We start from the raw sequence: 26613 nt of genomic DNA on the forward strand, positions 1-26613 counted from the left end.
ATTAGTACAAATATGTGTAAATGGCGGACTTAATGCTAATAGCATTCTCTCCCAGTCACCCGTAGGCAAGTGTCAGAATACTCGAATGCGGTACTAGTAATTATTGATATACATACATACTAAAATTACATATATAAACGAATAAATATATATGAATAACAAATATACTTACACATATATGACATATACTATATTATACACGAAATTGAGAATAATATAAAGCACTTACTGCTCGGATAAAGGAAAAAAGTGAGCGTGAACGTTTTTTTTGAAAGACGGTTTAGTCGGTAGTCTCTTAATGGCATCAGAAAGCGCGTTCCAGAGTCGTGAAGAATGTAGGAGAAAAGAGTTTGAAGCGAAACCAGTACAGTGAGAGGGGAAAGATAGAGAGTATTATTGGAACGAAGGTTACGATCGTGAGTTTCAAAAAGATACTGGAATTTACTGCTTAAGTAGAGATACTCCTCATAAGAGACTTAGCATGAAAGTTGTTTTTTTAAGAGCTGTGGATTATTGTATAAAATAAAATAAAAAAAAATGTTTTCTATTCTATTTTAAATCTATTAGAAATTGTATTTATATTAATTCTTTGCAGAAATATTTCGTTGTGATAGCAAATTAGATTGTTTTTTTTTTTATTTAATTAGCATGCATAAATACATTAAAAAAACTGTTTTTTTAGTACCACTCAAACCTCTTGGGCTTGTGTGTGATACTTGATGATTAGAAATGTTATTATTATTAATTCATTAATTATTATTATGTTATTTGTGTGTGACATTGTTAACCTTTCTTTGCATACTGGTGTAAATTTCCATCATAACATTGAATGCCTAAAACTTATAAAAAATACCAAGTTCACTTTAAGTTGATCGTGTCTGGATACCTTTTTAATGTCCATTGCAAAAAATAAACATAGCTGTCAAATTTATTGTTTTAACCATTTTTCTTTTAATTTTAAACATGAATTATATCACTTTGATTATATGACTTTGATTTCATCAATAAAAAAAATCATGCAAAGAAGGGAATATGTAAAATTGTTGCATGTTTATGATTTTATACTGGTACGGTCTAGAAAGTGAAGCAGTTGTGTTTGCATGGCTGTGTTTCGGTTTGAAGGGTGGGATATGACAGTGAATTTACTGGGTACAGAGGAATAACATCTGAGTCCTTAGGAATGGCGACACATTGGGGCTATCATGGGCGAAACAGTGTACTCTGTTATGTCCACGGTACTGCTCATGTCTATAGGCGACGGTTACCACTTTCCATCAGGTGGGCCGTCAGCTTGTTTGCCATTCTAAGTTGTATAAAAAAAATACTTTCTTATTAAACACAATGTAATATTGTTATGGAATAAATTGTATTGTATTGAATTGAATTTTCCTTTTTTAGAAATTATTATTGTTATCATTATATCAGCCATCGACTATATAGGTCTTCCCCATAAGGGGAGTTTTGCTAGTAGTTGCCACGCTTGGCAATCGCAGTTAGGTTTTGGTCATGTCTCAAGAGGGACGCTGCTACCCATCCCTCGATCATTATGTTCCCTTAGTAGCATTTTACGACACTCACGGGAAAGAAAGGGGTGTCCTATTCTATGCCGGGACCACACGGCATCGACTTTTAATATATTCGGTATTAGACCAATATATAGATATTATAACTAAAATATATAGATGTTGTTATATATATATTTTATTTTTCAATGGGTGAAAATGGTATGGTAACCCCGCCTGCGCTAACGGGATACGCTGGCGGAGCACCAGTGAAGGGTGATAGATGAGAATGAAAACAGGCCAGTTAGCCCATCATGATGAATTCATCAGGAATTAACCATGATAGTTTCCAGGGAGAACCGCGAGGAGGTCGACCTTGTTGGGTATATTGCTAGCAATGGGATTCTCAGTCTCTATTACTAACAATCCCTTTCCCCCCATTGTTATATATTACCCACCCCTAGTCATAAACGAAACCATGCGAGGCAGGTCGCTACTACAGTTCAGTCAAATTATATCAGTTCGATGTTGGGATTAGAAAGTTCAAAATGTTGGGTGTCTGTGGACAGTGGTAATTACTTACCATCAGGCGAAAGACATGCTCGTTTACGCCGTATTTTATAAAAAAAAAAGTATGCGGAACTTCGATTTAGTATAACGTGAAAAATAAGTAAATAGCTGGCGACACTGAACACAGTTTATAAAAGATGCGTGTTCCATTTGATTCAAATTTATCGATGTAAAAAATTTGAAATTTATAATAGGAATTCAGCTATTTCCAGAATATTCTTAATAACAAATTCCCAAATGTAATGAATATATTGTAATACCTTTTCCGCTATCTGGCCTTCATCTACCAATATCCATTATTAAACTTTTCTGATCCTTAGTCTAAATTCCGTCGTCCAAAACTCCCTTTACAAAAATGCAGTTTCCCAAACATTTGTTTTTGGCACTAAATGCAATAGTTTTTATTTTTTTTTTATAATTATGTACCTCATTAATGTTACAAAAAATAAAATAAAAGTAATTAAATAAATAAAACTCGATTTATTCGAACTTTATTAAAAATTAGGATGAAAAAAAAATAAAATCAAACAAAAATAATAATGTAAAATAAAAATATATTTACAACATTTTACAATGAACACAAATTAAAAAAGAAACATATAAATTTTAATTGTAACTTAAACTTACAAAATGAATGAAATAAAATTAATTCCGAGGCGCCATCTCTCTAAACTTATTTCTATATGTAATAAAAATTTCAATTTGACGCCGGCATACACAGACCACCAGTGTATGCCGGCTGAAAAACCCAGCGACCGGGAGGTCGTCGCCTCCGGAGTTGAAGCCGGGGTAGTGGGGTATACCCCGAGGCCCCTACCTCGCCCGCCCACGCATCATTCGGCGGGCAAGAGATGTCCTTGTTGTAATTTGACATTACAGCGAATTCTTTATTGTAATGACCAATACGAACTAATTTTCTAATAGATTCAGATGAAAATTATTGTAATTTTAGTTTATGATAGCTAATAAAATAAGTAATTTCCCGAAATTATCAAAATATTAGATTAAGAGGTAAATTGAAAAAATGGCGCGTCTGAATCTACCTCAATATGCCTCCATTTCGCATGCGTTAATTTACTGTAAATTGATATCACGTGATTAGATACAATAATAAACTTTTTTTAATTCATTAAGCTTTGAAATAATCATAAATTGAATACCTGCTTATTATTATGCAATTATAGAAAAAAACACACAAATAGGTTGATCTAACCTAAAAAAAAAAGTCAAATCTGTCTACGCGTGTTTCCGCGGTAAAATAACGCTACTCTGTACAAGACAAAGGAAATGTTAATGTAATCTGTTATTTTTATTATTATTCCCGCCAAAATGTGACAGATAGTTTTTTTTTCTTCAACATAGTAGTGAGACGTACTTTGTAAATACGTCATACAAAGTGTATGTTGTAAATCGTCCATCTTACTTATGTAGTAATATTTTTTCTATACTGTAATTATGCTTGTGACCATTTCAATTTTGAATCAAATTCAAACATAATGGCGTCCTAACGCGCCATTTCTTTAAACCTATCTCGTAAACCTATTACTTTAATTTGATAGTTTCTTGAAATTTCTATTTAATGGATGATTGAATGAAATTGAATGATAAAATTATATCATGAATGTAAAATAATTTTTAGTTATTAATTCAACATATTTTACATTTTATAATCTAATACCTACTGTTTAATATGTTTGTATTCACACAAATCATTATTTATAAAATTAAACTATTTGAAAAAAGCAACAGTCGAGTTTTTTGCCCGGTCTTCTTGGCTAAAACTGCGTTCCGAATGGGCGGTAATGAATAAAATGACTATTCAAAAATACTTAAATCAAAGTTTACTTAAAAATATTTCTTTCTTTCTCTCTTTTTTATTTCTTTTTTCAAATCTATTAGAAATGCAGCTCATAACGATTGTTAGAATAAAGGCATTCGGTGTAATATCAAATAGAAATTTTAATTTACGGGAAGAGTTAGTGAAATAACGCCTCAGAACAGACTTCATTATTTGTATTTGTCGCCTAGAAGCTAGAATTCGACGTTACTAAGTGATTATTTTACATTTCAGAAAAAAAAAACATAAATTTTTAGAATTTCGAAATTTAGTAGCTAACTAGAGAAAAGAATCCAATATTAGCATAGTGTCTGCCTATCTGTCTGTACGTCAATTAATCTTAGTATTGTAATTTCAATTGTCAATCTCTAAATAAAGATATTTAGAGATTAAGAAATCTTTTTTTTTTTTAAACCCAACTCTTTCGGTAATTTAGTTGAGTTGTAAGAATTTAGTAACTAAACATTTATGAGTAGTAAGTAAGTAAGTAAAGTAAGACATTTTAGTCGATTATAATCTATACTAACTAAACTACTCGCCATTCGACTAAATTGATAAAACAATCTGAAATTTAGTTACTGTGTAGACAGGGAACACTTTTTGCAAAAAATACTACGTCACGTAGTTAAAAAACAAAAAGTCATATTCGTGTACGAGGATCCTTTAAAAATGGTATCTATTTTGTCTATGCTTTCCTTGCCAATTTGCTAGGTCGCTCGATTACACCTGTAAAACTGACAGATTTGGAACGCTCATAATAAGATTCCAATCATATTGACAATTCGCAGATTATTGACAATCCCATGGTCCTTCGAGCCGGATATGTACTACCCAAAGCCTACTACCGCCACCCCTACCGCCTGGGCACGCTGGCGGGGTAGGCGGGCGGGTGCGGGGGCCGCTGTACCTGCTGTTGCTGCAACGCTGCCTGTTGCTGCAACGCTGCTTGTTGCGCGGCGGCCGCGGCGGCCATTTGTTGCGCCTGCAATAAAAAAAGATATTTAACATAAACGTGGATATAGCAAAAGATTAGTATGAGATCTATGAGAGATATGTGTATGTGTATAAGTTTTTATTTATTAATGTTATATTATTATTAATTTACTTTTATTATTTACATATGTAGGTATATAGAGCTGTTTTTATTGTGTTATATATTCAATTTTTTTTTTTTACTGGGTATTATTTAGTTTATCTTTAATTGTACAGTTATTACCCTTATACATTCTACAGTTTTCTTTCAGCTTCTCAAAGGTTGACTGTAAGAGATCCCTTTATGGGATAAGTCCGCCATTGTATACTAAATCATTTACTAGTATTTAATCTGAGTTATATACAATAAAGATTTTTACAATACAATAAAGATCTTTAACATTTGATACACTGTGTCAACCCTCTCTTCCCCTCTCACTAATACATAATATATTATAAATAATTAAGCAAGAATAACATATTTTTATGCAAATTTGAATACCAAATAAATTTGTGGCTTATCGGATTGATGGTGGCCCACCTGGAATTTCATGTAATTCAGCCATCAAATTTTATTTGTTACCCAAATTTTTCTTTGATGGCTGAAGTCTTAAAAGAGAACTTTTTTTTTATACAACTTAGAATGGCAAACAAGCTGACGGCCCACCTGATGGAAAGTGGTAACCGCCGCCTATAGACATGAGCAGTACCATGGACATAACAGAGTATACTGTTTCGCACATGATACCCCCCATGCGTTGCCATTCCTGAGGACTCGGGTGTTATTCCTCTGTAACAAAAGTTTTTTTTTTATGTGTGATAACAGAATGTCAACCCCGCCTGCACTATCGACACACGTTGGCGAGGCACCAGTCAGGGCTGATAGGTGAGGAAGAAAGCACATCAGCCCATCGTAATGAATTCTACAGGAATTAAAAATTATGGTAGGAGGAGAAGGGATTGTTAGCAACGCGAACTATACTAGTCCCATTGCTAGCAATATAACCTGGCCAGATCAATCTCCACGTGGTTCCTCCTGGAAGCCATCATGCTGGCAGACTTCGTCACAATGGACTAACTGACCTGCCTTTTCATTCTCACCTATCACTTCTCACTGGTGCCCCAGCAGCGTATCCCGATATCATAGGCGAAGTTACCATTTCATTATCATCCATTAATAAAAAAAACATGATGGTTTTTAGGAGGTCGACTTGATAGGGTATATTACTAGCAATAGGGCTGTTACCTACCTCACTACTAACAATCCCTTCCCCTCTTATCGTTATGGTGAAGCAAAGGTTAGTTCACCTGAACTGTCTGCTGCACGTTGGGAGGTTGCTGCCGCGGCGACGGGGCCTGCTGGATGCCGGGCTGCGCGCTCTGCTGTTGGCATTTATTGTATACTGTATGTCCCTGGAACATGTCGCGACATGTATAGTCCAGTCTGGTTTACTACTTGGAATGACAGGCTAATGGCCCGCTTCATAGAAAATATATAAATATATGGTACCTAGCCATATAGTAATCATTCACTTTTTCACCAAAATTTTGACCTAAAATATTAGCTAAATTAAGTTTATAATAGGTTTGATGTTTTTATAAATAACAAGGTTAGTTTATAAAATATGCTTTTTTAATTATACAGCACTATAATACCTACTTGTACAACAATTAGTCCATTACCTTAAGGTTGTCTTGAAAAGATCGCTCTCAGCAATAAGACCGCCTCACTGTACTTATACAACTGTATCGTTGTGTTTGTAAATTGTCTTGCTTATTCCCTATATTGTATAATGCAAGTAAAGTATACTCATTCATTCATTCATTCATTCATTTCGCTAAATTTAAGTATAAAATTAAGAAATAGATATAGTAAAATGGAGCCATAGAATCGACCCCAATGCCGCCCCACCCCCTTGGGATGTTTTACCAGTAGTTGCCACTTTTAGCACGCGAGTTAGCAACTGCAGTTAGACTTTGGTGACGTTTCAAAAGGGACGCTGCTCCCCATCTATCGTGCATTAAGTTCTTTAGTCGCCTCTTACGAATCCCATGGAGAAGGGGCGGTCCATTCTATGGCGGGACCGCACGGCATTACTTTACTATTACTTTTTCTCTATTTAATTTTAAGTTCCCCTAGTCACCTCTTACTACACCCACGGGGAAGGAAGGGGTGCGCCGTTCTATGGTGGGACCGCACGGCATTACTTTACTATTACTTTTTCTCTACTTAATTTTAAGTTCCCCTAGTCACCTCTTACTACACCCACGAGGAACGAAGGGGTGGTCCATTCTATGGCGGGACCGCACGGCACTACTTTCCTATTACTTTTTCCCTATTTAATTTTAAGTTCCCCTAGTCACCTCTTACTACACCCACGGGGAAGGAAGGTGTGGCCCATACTAGGGCGAGATCCGCTAACTGCTATTATTTTTTGTCTATTTAATTTCCTTTACCTGCAGGTCAGCTAACAAATTCTGCCACTGGCTGATCTTGTCGTAGTGCCGCCTGAGTAACTCTTCTTTACGCTGGAGCTCGCATTTCAACTCATTGTTGTCCTCCTTGACGAGGAGTTCAGGCTTCATGGCTGATAGCAGGAATCTGGTGATAGTTTTTAATTAATATCTCTATTTATAATAGGAGTGGGTAATATGAGGGGAAAGGGATTGTTAGTAATGAGATTTAACAACCACGACGCTAGCAATACACCCTATCAGGTCGACCTCCACGTGGTCGTGGTTCGGTTAACACTTTCCATCAGGTGGGCCGTCAGCTTGTTTGCCATTCTAAGTTGCATTAAAAAAATAAAAATTGTTTAATAAGCAAGTTTTGATACTTTGGTTTTAATTTATTGTAATTTACATAGGGATCTCTATTTTTTTTTCTTAAATAATACATAGCCTGTATTACTTGCAAATAATGTAGTTTTTTATACGTGAGAGAATTTTTAAAAACGATTGAGAAGTTTTTGAGTTTATCCATTACAAACATACATACAAAAAATACAGTCTTTCCTCTTTATAATTTTTCATCATCGTATCAGCCTGTAACTGTCCACTGTTGAACCTGCTAAGCGTGGCAACTACTGGCAAAATAGCCCAAGGGAGAGGCTTATCCCCCTTGGGCTATTTTGCCAGTAGTTGCCACGCTTGGCAGGCGGGTTGGCAACAGCAGTTAGGATTCGGAGATGTTTTAAGAAGGACGCTGCTACTCGTCCCTCGTCCTCCCTTAGTCGCCTTTTACGACACCCACGGGAAAGGAAGGGGTGGCTCATTCTATGCCGGGACCACACAGTAATTTAATTATTATAATACCTTAATCGCTTAAATAAAGTTAAAACAAACCTCTTTTGCAAGAAGAACGCCTCCATCTGCCTGGCGAGGTCGATGAACCGTTCCACTTCCACCTTCACCTCTTCTTTCTCCACGCTCGGCGACGCCTCCTGCTTCGTCAGCACGTTGAGGCATGCCTGATAAAGGACGTACAACAATGAAACCGTAGAAAGAGAATATCATGTCCTAGGTATGTACATTAGTCTCGAAGAACCGACAACCAATTCGGAGGAAAGGTTCTCGAGTGGAGCTCTCATACAAACAAACGCGGTGTAGGTCGACCCCCCTCTCCTCACTAGATAGAGCGAGGACCTCAAACGCATTACAGAGAACCAGCAGATGCAGATGGCTCGCGACTTTTCCTTATGACAATCTACGAAAGAGGCCAATTTTGAGCAATGGACAGTCACCAGCTATGATAATGTTTTTTTATATATATTCTTTATTGCACTTGAACAATACATGTAGCGATTAGTTTAACAACTTGTTAGCAAAGGAGGACTTATCTCTGAAAGAGATCTCTTCCAACCAACCCAGTGTAGTTAGAGAGAAAATAATTAATTGGCGGGTAATCCAGTGCAGGAAAGGTACCGGTAAAAGTAATGTAAATACAACAAAGAAATACAAATTGTGAATAAATAAATAAATACGTAAATAAAAAATAGATAAATATATATATATACATATGTATAAGTGCATAGAATTATCATGTACAATAGGTTAAAAGGTGTGATTTCAGTCTTCTCTTGAAGGAAGTAATGGAAGGACTATCCTGTACGTCAGCAGGTAGCCTGTTCCACAGTTGCGCAGCACGAAACGTGAAGGAGTTTCCAAAAAAAAATGGTTCTTACAAGAAGGGAGCTCTGAAACTTTGAACTGGATCGGATTACATAAAAAATATGACAGAGGTAAGTAAATGTACAAAGGCGAGCTTAACTCCAAAAGAGTTCTCTTCAAGCAACACCCAAAGAGATGATGATAATGAATCTTTTTTTTTATACAACTTAGAATGGCAAACAAGCTGACGGCCCACCTGATGGAAAGCGGTAACCGTCGCCTATACACATGAGCAGTACCGTGGACATAACAGAGTGTACTGTTTCGCCCATGATACCCCCCATGCGTTGCCATTCCTGAGGACTCAGGTGTTATTCCTCTGTACCCAGTAAATTCACGTTACACATAGCCCATTCTATACCTGGACCACATGGCCAAATTAATGTAATTAAAGCTGTTATAAAATGCTAATTTACCTATTTACCTCTACGAAGTCATGGTGGATCGCTAGTACCTATAGATATTTTATATATTTTCTTTAATTCAGAGGCTAGAGTGACCGTTTACCAAGGAGGGAAAGGAATGGCTCGTAATGGAGTGTAACAGGCGCATTGCTGGGGAAAGGGATTGTTAGCAATAGTTTGACAGCCCCATTGCTAGCAAAATGCTCTATTAGGTCATCCTCCATGTGGTTCCCCCTGGAAACCATCGTGAACAATTCTTGTTGATTCGTCACGATGGGCTAACTGACCTGCTTCATCCTCACTTAGCATCCTTCACTGATGCCCCATCGGTGTACACCAATGGCACGGGTGGGGTTGCCATTCCATTATCACCCATTAAACAAACTGACTCATTGCTAGCAATGCACCCTATCAGGTCAACCTCCACGCGGTTCCCCCTAGAAACAATCATGGTTAATTCTAGTGGAATTCGTCACGATTAGTTAACTGATCTGCTTTCATCACCTATCACCCCTCACTGGTGCCACGCCAGCGTATACCGATAGCGCAGGCAGGGTTCCTATTCCATTATCACCCATTAAAAAAAAACAGAGCTCGTGCTAACAATATATCCTATAAAGACAACCTCACGCGGTTTCCTCTAGAAACTAGTAAATCCTTGTTGAATTCATTAGGATGGACCAAATGATCTGCCTTCATCGTCACTTATCATTTCCTCCTGGTTCCCCACCACATATATGTATATATTGGGGGGAAAGGGATTGTTAGCAACGGAGTTTGACAGCACCATTGTTAGCAATTTGCCCTATTAGGTCGAACACCGCGTGGTTCCCCCTAGAAACCAACGTGAACAATTCTTGTTGAATTCGTCACGATGGGCTAACTGACCTGCTTCATCCTCACCTATCATCCTTCACTGGTGCCCCGCCGGTGTATACCGTTAGCGCGGGTGGGGTTACCATTCCATTACCACCCATTAAAAAAAATATGTATATATATCTACTGATAGCCCAAGCGGGGTTACCATTCCATAATCCCTTATTTAAAAAAAAAAATAAAGTGACCGTTTACCATCAAACCTGCTGTATGCTTATTTGCCACCTTAATAGTATTAAAAAAAATAAATACACGTCTAATATACACGGGTAAAGCCGTAGGATGTTGCTAGTAAAACATAACATTGTTTCATTGAACGTTTTATTTCTTAATTCCATTTAAAACATGTTTTAAATTATTATTATGTAATCTACAATATACTATGTGTTACAGACTCTTAACCATTTGATTTTTACATTATTTAATTGCACCGTCTCTTTCAATTAATATATTAATCGAAAGAGATAGCAATATGTAATAATAATAATAATAATAATAAATATTATATAATAATATAATAATTTATTCATCAAACATTGTTACACTTAAAAAAAAGTTACATAACACATATAGGAAGTGAAGTTATGTGATGTCCAGTTATTTAAATATTGGTAACATTAATTAAAATAAATAATTATTTTTTTACGAGCGTATAAAATTTTTACGCCATTAAATACCATAAAATAAAGGTATGTCAATTTACATTCATTTCCTGCACAAAAATTAATAATTGTGATGAAACGCATTACACTACTAAACTTGTCAAATCGGTTAAGAGCCTAATAGGATTCTGTATTTACTAAACATGACTTTATACATCCGTTTCTTATGACACCATTAGTTACGACTTTATTTCCAAATGTCAGTACAAGAAACAATTATTAAGTAAAAAGAGAAAAATAAAAACAATTTACTTAATTTCAATTTTGCAAATAGTCCATACACTTCACAAAATTTTGTCTATTAGGTTTTGTTAAATTTCCACATATAGCGCCATCTATCGGTAATAAATAGTATTAGAGTTGTAGAACGATAGTACTAGATGGCGTTATGAATAGAAAAATAAACCAATAAAGAAGATAAATATTCAATTTCAATAATAAACCTCTATAAAGTAACTATTTCAACCACAAATGTATAATTTTGTTCTCTTGCCACGACGACTCGACATAATCGAAAAAAAGTCAAACTTAAGTATCGCGTACACGTGCGGGCGGCCACACGAGCTGAACGCCGCTAGTGTGACCACACTTAGACTAAATATAAATAGCTATAATATTAAATTTATTATCAATAATTAAATCTCAATTTACAATTTAAATTCTGGATTTCGAATACAAATAGCTGCTACAAATACCATCGCGTACACATATTATTTGACAATTGAGTGAAATGTGACTGGCAGCAAAATAAAATTTAAAAAAAAAACAGCAAATTAAAAAATAAACTTTAAATGAATCACATTAAGATAAATAATTATATAATTTCTTATAAGGCGCCAATGAAACTCTATTAATCTGATAACATTACGCACACACACACAAGATGAATATTAAACTTGGCAGTTTATACAAAATGAACTTTATTAAAATTAGCGTAAAATCGCTTTTTGAAACTCTCAGTAAAGACAACACTAATAAACAAATGCACACAGTCACACCAACTACCTAAATTATAGTAGGGATGTGGTCCCCACTATATTTTCCTTATAAAACATACTAACATTATTTTGCCAAGTACAAAAGTGACAAGCGATAAAAGAAAACTCCATTTTTTTTTTTTAATAATTATAACAATTCGAGTTTTTGACAAAATTTACATAAAACTAAAGAGAATCCACCGCAAATTTATTTAAACTACTAAAAATCAAAAAAATATTTAAACACACAATATAACGCAGCCTATAACAAAATTTACTATTATTGTAGGAACTATGAAAAAAATTATCCATATGTGACAGCAATCCAGCCTTGGATTTTTTAACTATTCAATCAGTCATTTGTGCACAAAATCACATTTCACTCAAAACGTTTAAACTTTCACATATTTTTTTATCAAACAAACAAACTTTATTTAAACACACAATTTTATTTATCACACGGCAATGTTATTCGGACAGGTATTATTTATATTATTCTAGTGTCTATTATATTTTATTACAAAAAAAAAAAAACCATAACTTTGAGATTTTTCTCTCCTTCGTTTTCAATCGACCATTTATTTAAATCTTGACAAATATTGTTTAAGGACACTAAAATAATACAAACAGAAAAGAATTTTTTTTTTTTTTATATTAAAATTATCTATGCCCATATATATGGTCACAATTGGAGTACATGTTCCAAATTCAAATGTTCAACGTTCATAAACAAAGATTGATAACTTAGATTTCTTTTAAAAACTTAATCTAATACATTGTGTAAGTATAGTAAAGCTTCCAACAAATTATCTAATTTTGTGGAAATATTACTTACAAACGTAGAAATGTGATTCAAATTAATTAAAAATCAGTCAAAATATTGATAAAACTATAATACAAGTATGGGGATACGATGACGTATATGCGTATACCATAGTCTCGATTCTAATTCTCAAAATATTTTGAATTCATTCTACATATTTTCCCTTACAATTTTTACTATTAGATCAACGTGTGTATAGAAAATCATCGAATAAAAATGAAAAGTCACAATTTGGGAAAATATGATAAAAAAAAAAAGAAATGCACATGAATTTAGAATAACACGCTTGTAAAAATCTCTTAAAATTTAAAGACTACTTAATTTAAAGGCAGGTTTATTATTTTCGCCTACCCTAATGGGAGACAGGCGTGACAGATATGTATGTATGTATGTATGTTTATTCTTTCTGATTTTGGAGTGCAACAAAACTAAGCCAGGTGCTTCAAATTTATTGAAATTATTCCCCAAAATTTATGTATTTTTATGTAATTTAAAAGTAAATTATAATAAAATATGCGACACATTATCAGAATCATCTCCATTGTAATCGCATATTTGATATTGAATAGGTATTTATTCGCCATTACAATAAAAAATAAAGATCAACCCGTGAAGTAGTTGTGTTTGCATGGCTGTGTTTCCGTTTGAAGGGTGGGATATGGCGTGAATTTACTGGGTACAGAGGAATAACACCCGAGTCCTCAGGAATGGCAACGCATGGGAGGTATCATGGGTGAGACAGTATACTCTGTTATGTCCATGCTACTGCTCATGTGTATAAGCGACGGTTACTACTTTCCATCAGGTGGGCTGTCAGCTTGTTTGCCATTCTAAGTTGTAAAAAAAAAGATACTTAAACAATAAAATAGAATTTAAAAAAAATATGCAGATGAATTCATCATTTGACCATGGTATACGCAAACAAATTAAAAGCCCAAAATACGATCCGATTTTTTGAGAACAGCATTATATATAGTGTGATCAGTTCTGAGAATTAATTTCTTATAATGATTTTCTAAAAAAATCGGATTCAAATTTATGATAATAGAGAAAAGTAGATACAAACAAACATATTGTTAGTTTCAAATAGTGAATTACTATACTATAAAGCTGCGTAGCTTATTCGTTTTGCCTGCTATCGAATATATTGCATATATAAAAAAAAAAATTTGGCTTGGTTGGAAGCCGTTTCGTTCAAGTCATAATTCGATCTAAAATACTTTTTTTTTTTCTATAACAGAAATGTACAGCCAGCATTTAATTTTTATCTATTTCAAGTATATATTTATTGGACTTCATATTTTTTACAGAAAAAGTATGCTTAATTTAACAAAATTTCGTATGAAACCACACTGACAGGGGAAAAGTATCCTTAAAACCGGTAAATACAAGCGAATTTACGTCGCGTGCTTTTTATTGAGAAGAATCTGCAGGAAAATATGTGAAATTAAAAAAAAAAATTGTCATTCATTTATTTATTTATAGAACATTTAGGCTGCTGACTGTACTGATAAGTATAGAAATCAGCGATGAATTATAACTGACAATGCAATATGACCCCAATTAGCAGTAACATAAGGTTGTAATTCTATTAAATTACAAAATAGGTCAAATTTACAATATTCAATGTGCAGCAGTATACATATATACCAATGTATTTGTCCGTTTGTTAAACACTAAACTATCTACAATGCCTTATTATCGTTATCCTCTTTCAATGTATAACAGACTTTATTATTGAGACAACATAGTATATAATTCAGTATGCAAATTCAAGTGGTCAAGATCGATCCATTCGGTCGAAGTAACATATTGGATAAAGTCCAACTAGAAAAGAGAAAATCCGGAAATTTCGTAACGGATGTTAACCCTACTCAAGATTGACCTTTGTAATGTAAATGAGATCCATGTATCTCTAGTAATTTTTTTTTAAATTTATTAACATTGTTACTTGCTACCACCACACAACATTTATCAGTTTTTTTTTTTATATACTTTACATATTTAGTAAACAGTCTTCGATTTTTTTTATCATTTAAACATAGAAGAGACAAAGAGTATTAGTAGTTTTTTTTTTTAAATATATTGTAATTTAAAAAAAATATAACACTGAGGTGGCAAACAAGCATAGGCCCTCCTAATATATATGACGATAGTAATTGGTTACTATTTTTTTTTTATGTATGATAATGGAATGGTAACCCCGCCTGCGCTATCTATTAACCCCATTACTAACAATCCCTTTCCCCCAGTGAGAGGCATACGTAGTCAACGTATGCCTCTCACTGGGGGAAAGAAAGTTGCCTTTGTAGAATCTGTCTTAGTTCAATCTTTATGAATTCCTCACGATGGACCAACTAACCAGCTGTCATCCCTCAGTGGTGCCCCACCAGCGTATACCGATAGCGCTGGCAGGGTTACCATAACATTATCACCCATTAATAATACCTGAATGACTGAGGGGGAAGAAATTGTCAGTATTGGAGATTAAGACCCCAATTGCTAGCAAAATACCCAATTAGGTCGACCTCTTGGTAGCCCCTGGAAACCATCATGCTGAATTCTAGGTATATTCATCATGATGGGCTAACTGACCTGTCTTTTCATATATTTCATTTCTGTCTGTTCATGTCTGTATGTTAGCACAGGCAGGATCAACCACTTCATTGTCATTCATTAAAAAAAATACCTAGGACTACCCCATTAGGTATATAAGCCTATTTTTTATCATGATAAAAGAAAACGCCAAGAACTTTTACTAATTATGTTGAGTATAGAAAAAAACCATTTTACTTACACATCCATTTAAAACTGAATTATAGTACTATGAAGCAAAACGTTAAGGCAGCATATTAAAAAGTAGTTATTAAAAAAAAAAAAACAAAATTAGAACACCATAATGCCATAGACATTGTATTCTCATATACAGTTTGAAAACTAAATCATAAACAATTTCTTTTTTTTTTTTATTTACTAGTTTTTATTGGACTTGCAATCACAAGATTATAAACAGTCAAATTGTGTGAAACCTTTCCAGTGTTAGATTCCAAATTTAAAATCAATTCAAATGACACAATAATTATAATAAAACTGTCGAGGTCCCATGTCTGTACATAGAAAAAAAAAAGCTAAAAACTGAGTCAGGGAATGTTAGCAGTAAAATGGAACATGGCCAGATTTGTTTCAAATTTTATCTTTCTCTGTCTATTCTGTTTAGTTTCAGTGACCTTTTTAGCTGATTTAAAAAAGAAGGAAGTTCTCAATTTGAATATATTTTTCTATGTTTGTAACTGTCATAACTCCATTAGTTGTAAACCATTTTGGATTTTTTTTTTTCATCTTAAATATATATTATACTTAGAGATTGGTTTAATTGAAATTTTATAAAAATCGCTACCAGTAGTTTAGCTAAATAAAAATTACTGATTTTGTCACAATTTAAGATAGTTTTTTTTTTACTATTATTAAGCTTTATTTATTTAAATATATATATATTATTTATTGATTATTTTTATTGTTCATTATGGGTGTATAATACAATGTCTTACAATATACATATTTTATCAATAATATGCCTTTTTGAGGTCTACAATAAATAACAATTAGGTATATTAGGAGATCGCTCTTAGCAATAAGGTCGCCCATTGTTTTCTCATTCTGATTATTTCTTATAATTATTTATATTTATAATAAGTTTACTATTGTAATCTTTTGGAGGAAACAATAAAGAGTATCTATCTATCTATATTAGATACATGGTTTTTATTAAATAAATATTTAAACAAAAATTTTATTATTAATATTTAAACAGAAAAAGTCATTTTAAATCATATGAACTGATTTTGTGACATATGAAGTTCATTTTTTGTGGGACACAATCTTGCCAAACATTTAAAAACATCAAAAAGACATGTCTAAAAAAAAGTGCTTTATAAATGATCCCTCTATGTGTTGAGAACATGGCTTTAATAGTGACTGGAAGTTAAAAGCACACTTAAAAGGTCCACTGAAGATAGACAGAGATTGCACTTGCCAAAAATGGTTGCTAAACATTGGGATTAATTGTCATTTTTATAAATCTATCTTTAAAATTTAAATTTAAATATAGAATCGAAATCTTCACTCTAAGGGCCAATATTAACTAAATTTCTAATACACTTAAGTATTTAAGTCAAAATTATTATAAAATTATATCCTTATACATTGGTAATGTCTTAAGAGGGACACTACTCCTCGTCCCTAGACCATTAAGCTCCCTTAGTCACCTTATTCTCTTACAATACCCATGGTTTCCCATGGATATTGTAAGAGAATGAGGTGGTCCACACTATGCCTGAACCACACATCTATAATACAGTGAAAGCTCTATATAAGCAACTCATTTGAAGCTATTACAATAAAAAAAAAAGTTTCTTATTGGAAAAAGTTGATTACAGGGAAAAAAGGAGTATAAAAATACTTACAGTCCGGAAAATATTTTTACTTATTTTTTTTACTAAGTAAACTGAGCAGAATAAATAAAATATAAAGAATATTGTTTATAGAGAAGTTGCTTATATAGAACATTCACTGTTTACAGATATTGCTATTTATTTTTTTGGACAAAAATATTCCATTTTCTAAATATAACCTTATAACACTGAAAAGGCTGTATTGTTAATGATTTAGTCTTTAGTCTGTGTATAGATATATTCAAATATATTCCATAATTTGATGCAATATTTACAAAATATAATATCTTAGCATGCTGCCTCCGACATCTATCCCCCATATTAGTACACTAACTTAATACTGCACTAAGTTATTTCTGGTAACCATACCATGGTGGTTGAAATTGGTTCCTATAGTAGTCCATATTCGGCGTACCAAACATTGGAGCGTTCTGGTAAGGTTGCCGGTAGTTCGGCTGGTTGCTTCTCCACTCTCTGTCGTTGGAGTGTACCTGAGTGTGCCCTCGCTCATTGCTTTGTGTGTAACTGCTAAAGTCTAAGGGAGAGTTGTTGACGAATATCGCATCGTTGTATTGCCCAACAGGCATGGGCCAGTCTTGCGTCCTCGATGTAGTGGGCGGTGGGGTTGGTTCTACCGGTTCTACCATAACTCTATCGTTCTTCGAACGATCAGTCTTTAGTCGATCGCTTCTTGGCTGGCTGTACTGCTTGGCGTTTATAATGGCTGACTCTGTTCTCTGTTTAGTGTCCATAAATTTACGGAATTCACCTTGAAAGGCGTTAGGGTCTTTATTTATTGGCGGTACAATGGTGGGTACACGCAAATTCGCGTCCAGAAGCAGACCAGAGTAGGGCTTCTCTGAAGTTTTTGCGGGCGATTGAGACTTCAATCCTGATAAGGAATAATGTGGTTTGGAGGGTGAAATAACTGGTTTGGATGGTGAAATAACCGGTTTGGAGGCATGTGTGATGATTCGTGGATTTGTTGAAGATATAGCTGTGCTCGGAGCTTTTGGTTTAAGTATAGGTACCGGTTTAGCTTTGCCTAACTTAGAGGTATCGGATGGGTGCGTTTGGAAGAGTTCAGGTTGTGTGCCAGTATAGGAATTGTACAGACTCCCCATAACTGGTTGTAGTGGAGAATTGTACTCAAAGTTGTTCACTTTCTTGGGTGCACGAGGCTTTCGTGGTTTCTTCTCTTGTTTGCCATCTTCGCTATCCTTCTTTGCTTTGGGCTCTTTTGGCATTTTTTCCTTTTTAGGTTTATCTTTTTTCTCACTCTCATCCTTTAGTTTCCGTTTCTTTCTTTCCTTCTTGACTTCTGGCAGGTTAGTCTCTACTTGTGGTTTTTCCAAAGGTGGAATAATAGTTGCAGTACATAGTGGATCAGTAAAATCCGGTTTCTCGTCTGGCTTAGGGCTGCATTCCTCAACATGAGGTGGTGACTCCCAGTTAGACACAACAGCTGCCATACTTTCTATATCCTTTTCAGAAAACTTCTTAGCCCTTATTTTACGGCCCTTTGGTTTAGCACTGACCTTTTTCTTAGATCCACCATCTTCTATTTCATTTTTTATTTCTGTGTCATCTTCTTTCTTTATCTTCTCCTTTTTAACACTCTCTTTTCTCTTTTTCCTAATCTTAGAACTCTTCTTTGTATTTGGAGCCTCATAATCAGAGTCTTTATCAGAATCCATGTACCCAACATCAGGTAGCTGAGCTTCTGATGGCTCCATTTCATCACCTTTCAGCCAAATATCCTCTAGAACATCTAATTGGGTATCATCAGGTTCCATGGGCATATTTGGTCTTTTCATAGATGTCATCATGTCTAAATCGCCTTCAGCCATTGTCATTTCATCATCATCCATGACATCATGGCCAAGTATAGAAACAGCTATTGCTCCTTCTGAGATGCTCTTACTAGCCATCGCTCGTTTCAAATGCAGAGGGTGGCGTTTCTTCTTTTTACTTCCCTCTTCTTCAGCTATGATAAAGGATTCAGGCAATTCTGTGTTGTTCTTATTACACAGAATATCCTGGCCAGAGGGATGTGGTGCTGGAACCATTTTCTCTGGCTGTTCTGGGTGACACCCTATATCTTGGCCCTTTAACCAGAGTTCGTAACGATCAGGCTGAAATCGCTTAACAAAAGTATCCATGGATATTTTTACCATATCATTACTGCAAGTGCACTGGGTTGCTCGTTTCCCATATTCTACCCATCGTGGTGCAGCAAAGTTAGTAGACTCTGCACAGTTAAACCCATGATTAAAACCAGCATGGTATCCATATGGGAATGTTATCATAATCTCCCCAGCCTCTTGTGTTATTTTATTAATGGGAACTGAATACTGTTTTAGAATTTGTGGCGATATCAATGTCATTTTGTGGCGTAGAAATGCTTGACAGGTTTTTGCCGATGTTGGAAAGAATCCTGCAGCAATCCTCTCAAACCGTTTACCATGTTCCGGTGGAATCGCATACCAAGTTTTAGGATCTCCAAAGTGTAGATAGTTTATTGAATATAGATCCATATCTTCAGTGTGCCATGCAAATGTGGTCTTCCACATTCCAAAATACAAATATGCTGTGTTGACTCCATCTATTTCAATACCATAGTCAGAGTTGACAAAGTCTAAAATTGTTCCTAAATTATTTATATTCCACTCCTTAACATCAGGATCTGTGATACTGCCATTCACATCTGCCCCGTATATAGGCGCCACATATGTCACATTCTTCCAATACTTCCTTTCCAAATCATCGAAACTAGTGTGCCGCGGCGTACAGTATTTTGCCGAGTTTGCAAGCACCGCGAACTGTTTTACAGTCATTGACTTCTTTTGGATATTAATTTGTTGAAACAAACCTTGTTTGCCAGTGACTACCTGACATATTGGCGAGGGGATCGTCACGTTCAGCTGGTCCAGGTCGTATCCAGCCTTCCTTGGGACCCATTCAGGCGGCGGGATCACTTTTGCGAGTCCAGCCTTGTGTGCACCTTTTGACTCCATATACTGTACATATTTGTTAAAATCCTTGAATTCTTCCCACGTGGGGCGAAAAACCTGTATGGCCATGCCCCCTGAGGATCCAGCAGCGTCATCGCCGAGCGAAGACATTGTCTTTTTATCAAATCACCATACACAAAATCAACAACAAAATCTTAAACACGATTTCAACCTATTACACCATTTTGTCCGACACTGTAATCCTTATTGTCACTTAATTTATTATAACACAATAAATTAACGTTTCTTGTTCATTAATTGAGTTAGAAAACACGCGATTACACTTTCGTAATAATAGGAAACATTATCACTAAAATGGCCGACTTAAATTGAATGAGATGCGCTGGGCTTGCAACAAAATAGCCGAAAACAAATCGAAGTGTAGTTGAAGCCGCATATTCGAAAAGAGGTCACGTAGACACGACAGTTGATAGTATTTTCGGTGTGTATTATTCAATTTCACTTACGAAGCTTCAACTAACAGCAACACTGGGCACAGTGCGATTACATTCGTAATGTTGGCAGCAAAATTTGACAGATGTCAATACAAACTTATTTATACACATAGAGGTTAGCAATACAATTTTGGTTTTATAACAATGAATAATCTCATAATTGTGAATATTTCGCTTACCTCAAAAGACTCCTCGAATTCTTCAACTAAATTGCCGCTACCATTTGTAGGGGCCGCCATAGTTAAATTCAATCAATAGCGGCAACACGGTGTTTTTATTCCGCGAAGTCAATGATAACACATAACAACACAAACTCACAATTCGGAATCGGAATTCGGTATGCGTTACGACGTCAGTTTCGCTCACTCAACTCGAGACTCGCTGTCTATCTCATTTCCACAATCGATATAATAGGGTTGTCTCACTAAAGAAATTTTTATATTTATTATTAATTTATTTATACTTACTTTTTTTAATACATTATGCCTTTTACTTTCATAAGCGTGGATTTTGAAAATAGGAAAGACAATCAAATATACCACTTCTAGATGACGTATCGAAATAAAACATACACCGGATTTTAAGTTAGACTATCAAAAACACAACTGTGTGGTTTACACAGTCCATCCAATTTGGTGTAACAGTTTTTTTGCATGATGTTGCAACAAACACATAAACAACCAAACAAATTACAAACTTTTGCTATTATAAGATTCTAGGAATATCATCGAACTACAATTTTATTATACCTATTAATAAGATTAATTACTAAACAGTGCATATACGGCCGTACTAGTTTACTTATTCAAGGTTGCTTATTTCGTTGTTTATATTTGTTACACTTATTACAACAAACAATACAGCAGGGTTGTCACAAATTATCTGTCTGTTATTTTTCATGGCTAAACATTTTTAAGAAACATTAAACATTAAATTGCTTTAAAAACTTTAAAGCAATTTAATGTTTAATGTTTCTTAAAAATTTCTCTTTCCATAAGTATCTGCTTACTATATTTAATTTATCTTTGTATCGATTTTTATTTTTGCTAATACTCTACAAGTAACATAATAATCATCATTGACAGTAGCGATAACTGTCATGCAAAGTCACAATACATCACTAGTATACAACGCAAAAGCCAATGACCTTGTGAGGCAAAGCGAGGTGCAAAATCAAAGAATGACTCACTAAACTCGTGAACGCTAATGTTCTTTAATCAGTTATGCACCTCACTACTGTAATATTTGTAAACAATGCTGCACCGAGCTGTAAACTCTTATAAAAAAAATACTGCTTTTTTTTTTATTGAACACATAAAAGTTTGTTATATTCATAGACTCAGTATAACGTACTTATATATGTACTAATAATACTAGTTTATAATTTTTTTTTTTTCTATAATCAGAGATTTTTAAGCTCTTATTATTTGTTTACTTGAAATCGTATGTTTACTATAGAGCCAAAATCGCGGATAAAAGCTAGTAAAATATCGACTCGCGTCATTTGATAGGAATGTAAAGTGATAATAGGTACAGAAAATGTATCTTTTTAATTAAAAAAATATTTATAATATCGGTTTAAAATCAAAAATTAATAAATAATATTATGTAATAAATGAATGTTAAAAAATACTGTTGAATAAAGTAAGAACCTACTCTGTTTTAAAGGTAAAGCACTAGGCCAAGAAATATTACTTACTAGCTGTAACCCACGGTTTCGCCCGCTTGTATTAGTATACAAAGAACCCTATGTATTAAGTTAGTATGTAATGTGCCAGTCTAATCTTTCATTTAAATTCGTTAAGTAGTCTTTGCGTGAAAGAATAAAAAATATCATACAAACTTTCTCATTTATAATACAAATTAATATGATTTTTAATTAAAGGTCTACTAGTCGGCATTAAACAATTAAATATTACTCTGCGTCACTTGTCTAGCGGCGATAAGTATGTTAAGTCTATGAACGGCAATAGTGACATCACTGATATTATGGAAATTGGCTTTATCACATTTTTGACATCACTAAAGTGCCCCGTGCGAAAAATACGAAATCATCAAGTTAAAAAAAAATGTAATATAACTACAAATTTACGGTTTTATTATTTTTTCTTTTTTTTTTTTGTTAGTTAACAAGTTAGTTTCTTTTATGCAACTTAAAATGGCAAACAAGCTGGCGGTCTCCCTGATGGAAAGTGGTAACCGTCGCCTATAGATATGGGTATAACAGAGTGTACTGCTTCGCCCATGATACCCCGCATGCGTTGCCATTCCTGAGGACTCAGGTGTTATTCCTCTGTGCCCTGTAAATCCACTACCATAGTTAGCACTAGGAACATATGATTCCTCTGAAGAAACTGCCAAAGACTTGATATATGTACATTTCGGCCGTAAACAAACGTGGAGACATCACATAGAGAAAAAACGGAATGCGCTTAATTTACAACTGGGAAGTTTCACTGACTTTTAGGTCGTGCATCATCTGTACCTCTGAAAAATAAACTTCTAGTCTATGAAATAGTGTTTAAAAATTAAAGTAGACATAAAATTTAACTATGGGGCTCTGCAAAGAACTCCAATGTTGAAATCCTCAAAAGATTTCAAATAAGACCCCAGAAATGATAGCAAATGATTCATAGTTCGTTTAAAGATCTGAACTATATGAATGTCTTCAGATTAACAAACAAGAATTTGAGTATAGAGTAAGAACATACAAAACACTTATTTGTCATTCGTGTTTCAACCGTGAAGCAATTGTGTTTGCATGGCTGTGTTTCGGTTTGAAGGGTGGGATATGGCGTGAATTTACTGGGTACAGAGGAATAGTACCTGAGTCTTCAGGAATGGCAACGCATGGGGGGTATCATGGGCGAAACAGTATAGTCTGTTATGTCCATGGTACTGTTCATGTCTATAGGCGACGGTTACCACTTTCCATCAGGTGGGCCGTCAGCTTGTTTGCCATTCTAAGTAGTATAAAAAAAACATTACACTTTAGAACTTTAAGTGTATCTGTAAAAGTAAAAAGGTTTAAGCGTATCACATCTGGGACCTCACTTGACTACTAAGTAATGAATAGGAAAATTAATGGATAACAATAACAAGCTGGTTTCTTTACTTGAAGGACAGACCTCTCCACCAACTTCTTGTTCAAACAATCTGCTTATAGTTTTTAGGCGAATGCACGATGGAGCGCTGAAGAAAAAAAGGTGCGAGTTGAACTCACACGCCGAGGGTTCTGTACATAAATAAATATATATGTCATAAAAAATTACTTTCATTGTATTTCTTATACGAATTAGTCACCTAATAATTATTATTGGGGAGGAAGACATTGTTAGTAATGCTGATCGCCAGTGACTTCCACGTGGTCCCCAGTAGAAACCATCTTGCTGAATTCCAAGTGTATTCATCCCGATAAGTTTTTTATTTTAGGGTGAAAATGATGTGGTAACCCTGCCAGCGCTAACGGGATACGCTGGCAGAGCACCAGTGAAGGGTGATAGATGAGAATAAAAACAGGCCAGTTAGCCCATCATGATGAATTCATCAGGAATTAGCCATGATAGTTTCCAGGGAGAACCGCGAGCAGGTCGACCTGGTTGGGTATATTGCTAGCAATGCGATTCTCAGTCTCCATTACTAACAATCCCTTTCCCCCCCATCCCGATAGGTTAACTGATCTGCCTTTTTATTCTTACCTGTCATCCCTCACTGGTGTTCCGCCAGTGTATACCATTAGCGCGGGCAGGGTTGCCATTCCATTATTATCTATTAAAAAAAAAGTAGTTATTATTACTGATACTACAGTTCGTAATTTCTTATTTTGGGTCATAATTGTGGATAATAACTAGACTGCATAACTGTTACAAAACCTCCTTGGTTCAATGACAGGTGATATGCATTCCAGCAACGCCTGTCAATGTAAAATAAAAAAAAAAATAGAATAAAAAATGACTGATTACCCTTTTGTCTATACTTACTCTGAACATTGACAGAACTAGCAAGTTCACAGACCAATATTAACTAGTGTAGATAAATTAAAATCCTGCACCTGGTCTTCCTTAATACTAATCCTGATCTCGGCGTTGCTTAATACTGGTGAGTGCTACTACATTAATAACTGAACTTGGTTTTGGAGATTTTTTATTAAAATCTCAAAAAACGATGTTAGATACAATATTTTATTTTTCGCTTCAGAAACTTCGATGATAAGAGGGAATGATAAAAAAATTACAAAATATTATATATATTTGCGGGCAAATGATATAAAAAACTATTCCAAATTTCAAATCGATAGCATAAGTAGTTACTAATATATAGCGTTGTGACAGACAAAGACGTTGTAATGGACTGACAGACAATGTCGCATCATAAGGGTTCTTTGTATCTGTTTGGTACGTAACCCTAAAAAATCACTGTGTTCTAATTTTTTCATATTAAAATCGTCTAATATCTGCATTCTTTTTTTTTCCTCAATATTTTCCCTCAAACCGCAGGTGGCGGAAACCACCAACAAATGCACAAACAACAAAGAGGTGTGACGTCAAGCAGGCGGCCGGTCGTAAAACTATAAGCCAAATCCTTTAGTAATATGCATAAAACCATATTACGCCGACCCCATATAATAATTGGGATAAGGGTAGGAAGATGATGGTCATCTGCATTGTGACGTTTTCCGCGTGACCTTGGGAATTTATGTGCAATTAAATTGGTCCTATTGTAAAATTTAACAGTTTCAGTCACGATAAAGTTCTATGCTAAGGTTTCTGTGGTTCTTCTATCTAATTTTAGTAACGGATTAAAACTTTTTCTATCATTAGTAAATTGTTTGTAATTGAGCTCTGAGTTACTTGTATGACATAATATTATATCAATGTATCTACGTGATTAGTTATATGTCACATAAATAAGTAGATATATGACAGATATGAGCATATTTTACGTAGATACCTAATAGTAATATAGAGTAATAAATAAAGATCATTAAACTTTTGACAAGAATACAAACATAGTGATAATAAATGTTATTATAGAAGAATTTATCCATGTGGTTTTTAGTTTATTGTCCTCTGCAACATAAAAAGTAATAACAATAAGTATCGAATGAGAATAATGAACTCCTGCTGCATAAGCAATTGATAAAGAGCTGATCAAAATCAGCTGATTATACGCATGTTAATAGTATATACTTATTTAATATTTTTATTGAAGTCGCAGGCCAACTACAATTTCTTATCTATGGTTATCATTCATAGGTTAAAAATTGAAAAACAGGTTAACCAACATACTGGACGAACTACGATTAATAGGTATTCTTCTATCTAAAAAATAGAAAGTGGGTTTCCTATAAAAACAAACACTGCACGACTACTTCGCAAGCGATTAATTTCTAATCACTAAACTAATTAATTACTAGATAAATGCCCCCCGATCTCATTAAAAGTATCTGGTGAAAAGACTTCTATCTAATGCTGCTCGAGCACTTTTTAAAAAGGATAATTTTGACAAGTAATAAAAATGGCGGTATTGCTTCGGCATAACCTACAATAATATTACAATTACTGATAAACTGTTTTTCGTATGTTTGCCAAGAAATATTGTATTAATTCTTTATAATTGTGACATTGTATTGTGTATTTACAATAAGCCATCGTTATGGCGGATGCGGCTGCCAGACAGCTACAATATGAATATAAAGCTGTAAGTATTATTTTGAAATTTGTTATTTTGGTTTTTTATTTAGTTTGAACCATTAATTTCTTTTATTAATAAGTCAAAAGTGCCATTTTATTATCCATTAAAATTATAGGCGGGATAATACGTAAATTTTTAAGAATCATGGTCATATTTTTTAAACGCAATTACAAATATTGTCTAGATAAATGTATACGGACACCAAA

The 26613-nt window shown here is 34.4% G+C and overlaps 2 protein-coding genes across 2 annotated transcripts in view; one reads left to right on the forward strand and one right to left on the reverse strand.

Moving 5' to 3' along the window:
* Nucleotides 1–2609: 2609 nt before the first annotated feature.
* LOC113510104 (lysine-specific demethylase 4C-like) lies at nucleotides 2610–20767 on the reverse strand. Its single transcript, XM_052901203.1, has 5 exons — nucleotides 17598–20767; nucleotides 8227–8351; nucleotides 7339–7483; nucleotides 6190–6294; nucleotides 2610–4891 (listed from the first exon to the last, which is right to left on the reverse strand). The coding sequence occupies exons 1-5, from the start codon at nucleotides 20367–20369 to the stop codon at nucleotides 4763–4765; spliced, it is 3276 nt and encodes a 1091-aa protein (XP_052757163.1). The 5' UTR covers nucleotides 20370–20767; the 3' UTR covers nucleotides 2610–4762.
* A 5266-nt stretch (nucleotides 20768–26033) lies between these two features.
* The window catches only part of LOC113510187 (putative U5 small nuclear ribonucleoprotein 200 kDa helicase), a 44018-nt gene continuing 43438 nt past the window's right edge, over nucleotides 26034–26613 (forward strand). Inside the window, exon 1 of the mRNA XM_052901306.1 lies at nucleotides 26034–26413. Within this exon, the coding sequence (XP_052757266.1) occupies nucleotides 26369–26413 (45 nt within the window). The 5' untranslated portion in view covers nucleotides 26034–26368. The remainder of the gene's footprint in view (nucleotides 26414–26613) is intronic.

The sequence above is a fragment of the Galleria mellonella genome, unplaced genomic scaffold (assembly GCF_026898425.1).
Source record: "Galleria mellonella isolate WM207_F2 unplaced genomic scaffold, CSIRO_AGI_GalMel_v1 utg778, whole genome shotgun sequence".
Lineage (NCBI taxonomy): Eukaryota > Metazoa > Arthropoda > Insecta > Lepidoptera > Pyralidae > Galleria > Galleria mellonella.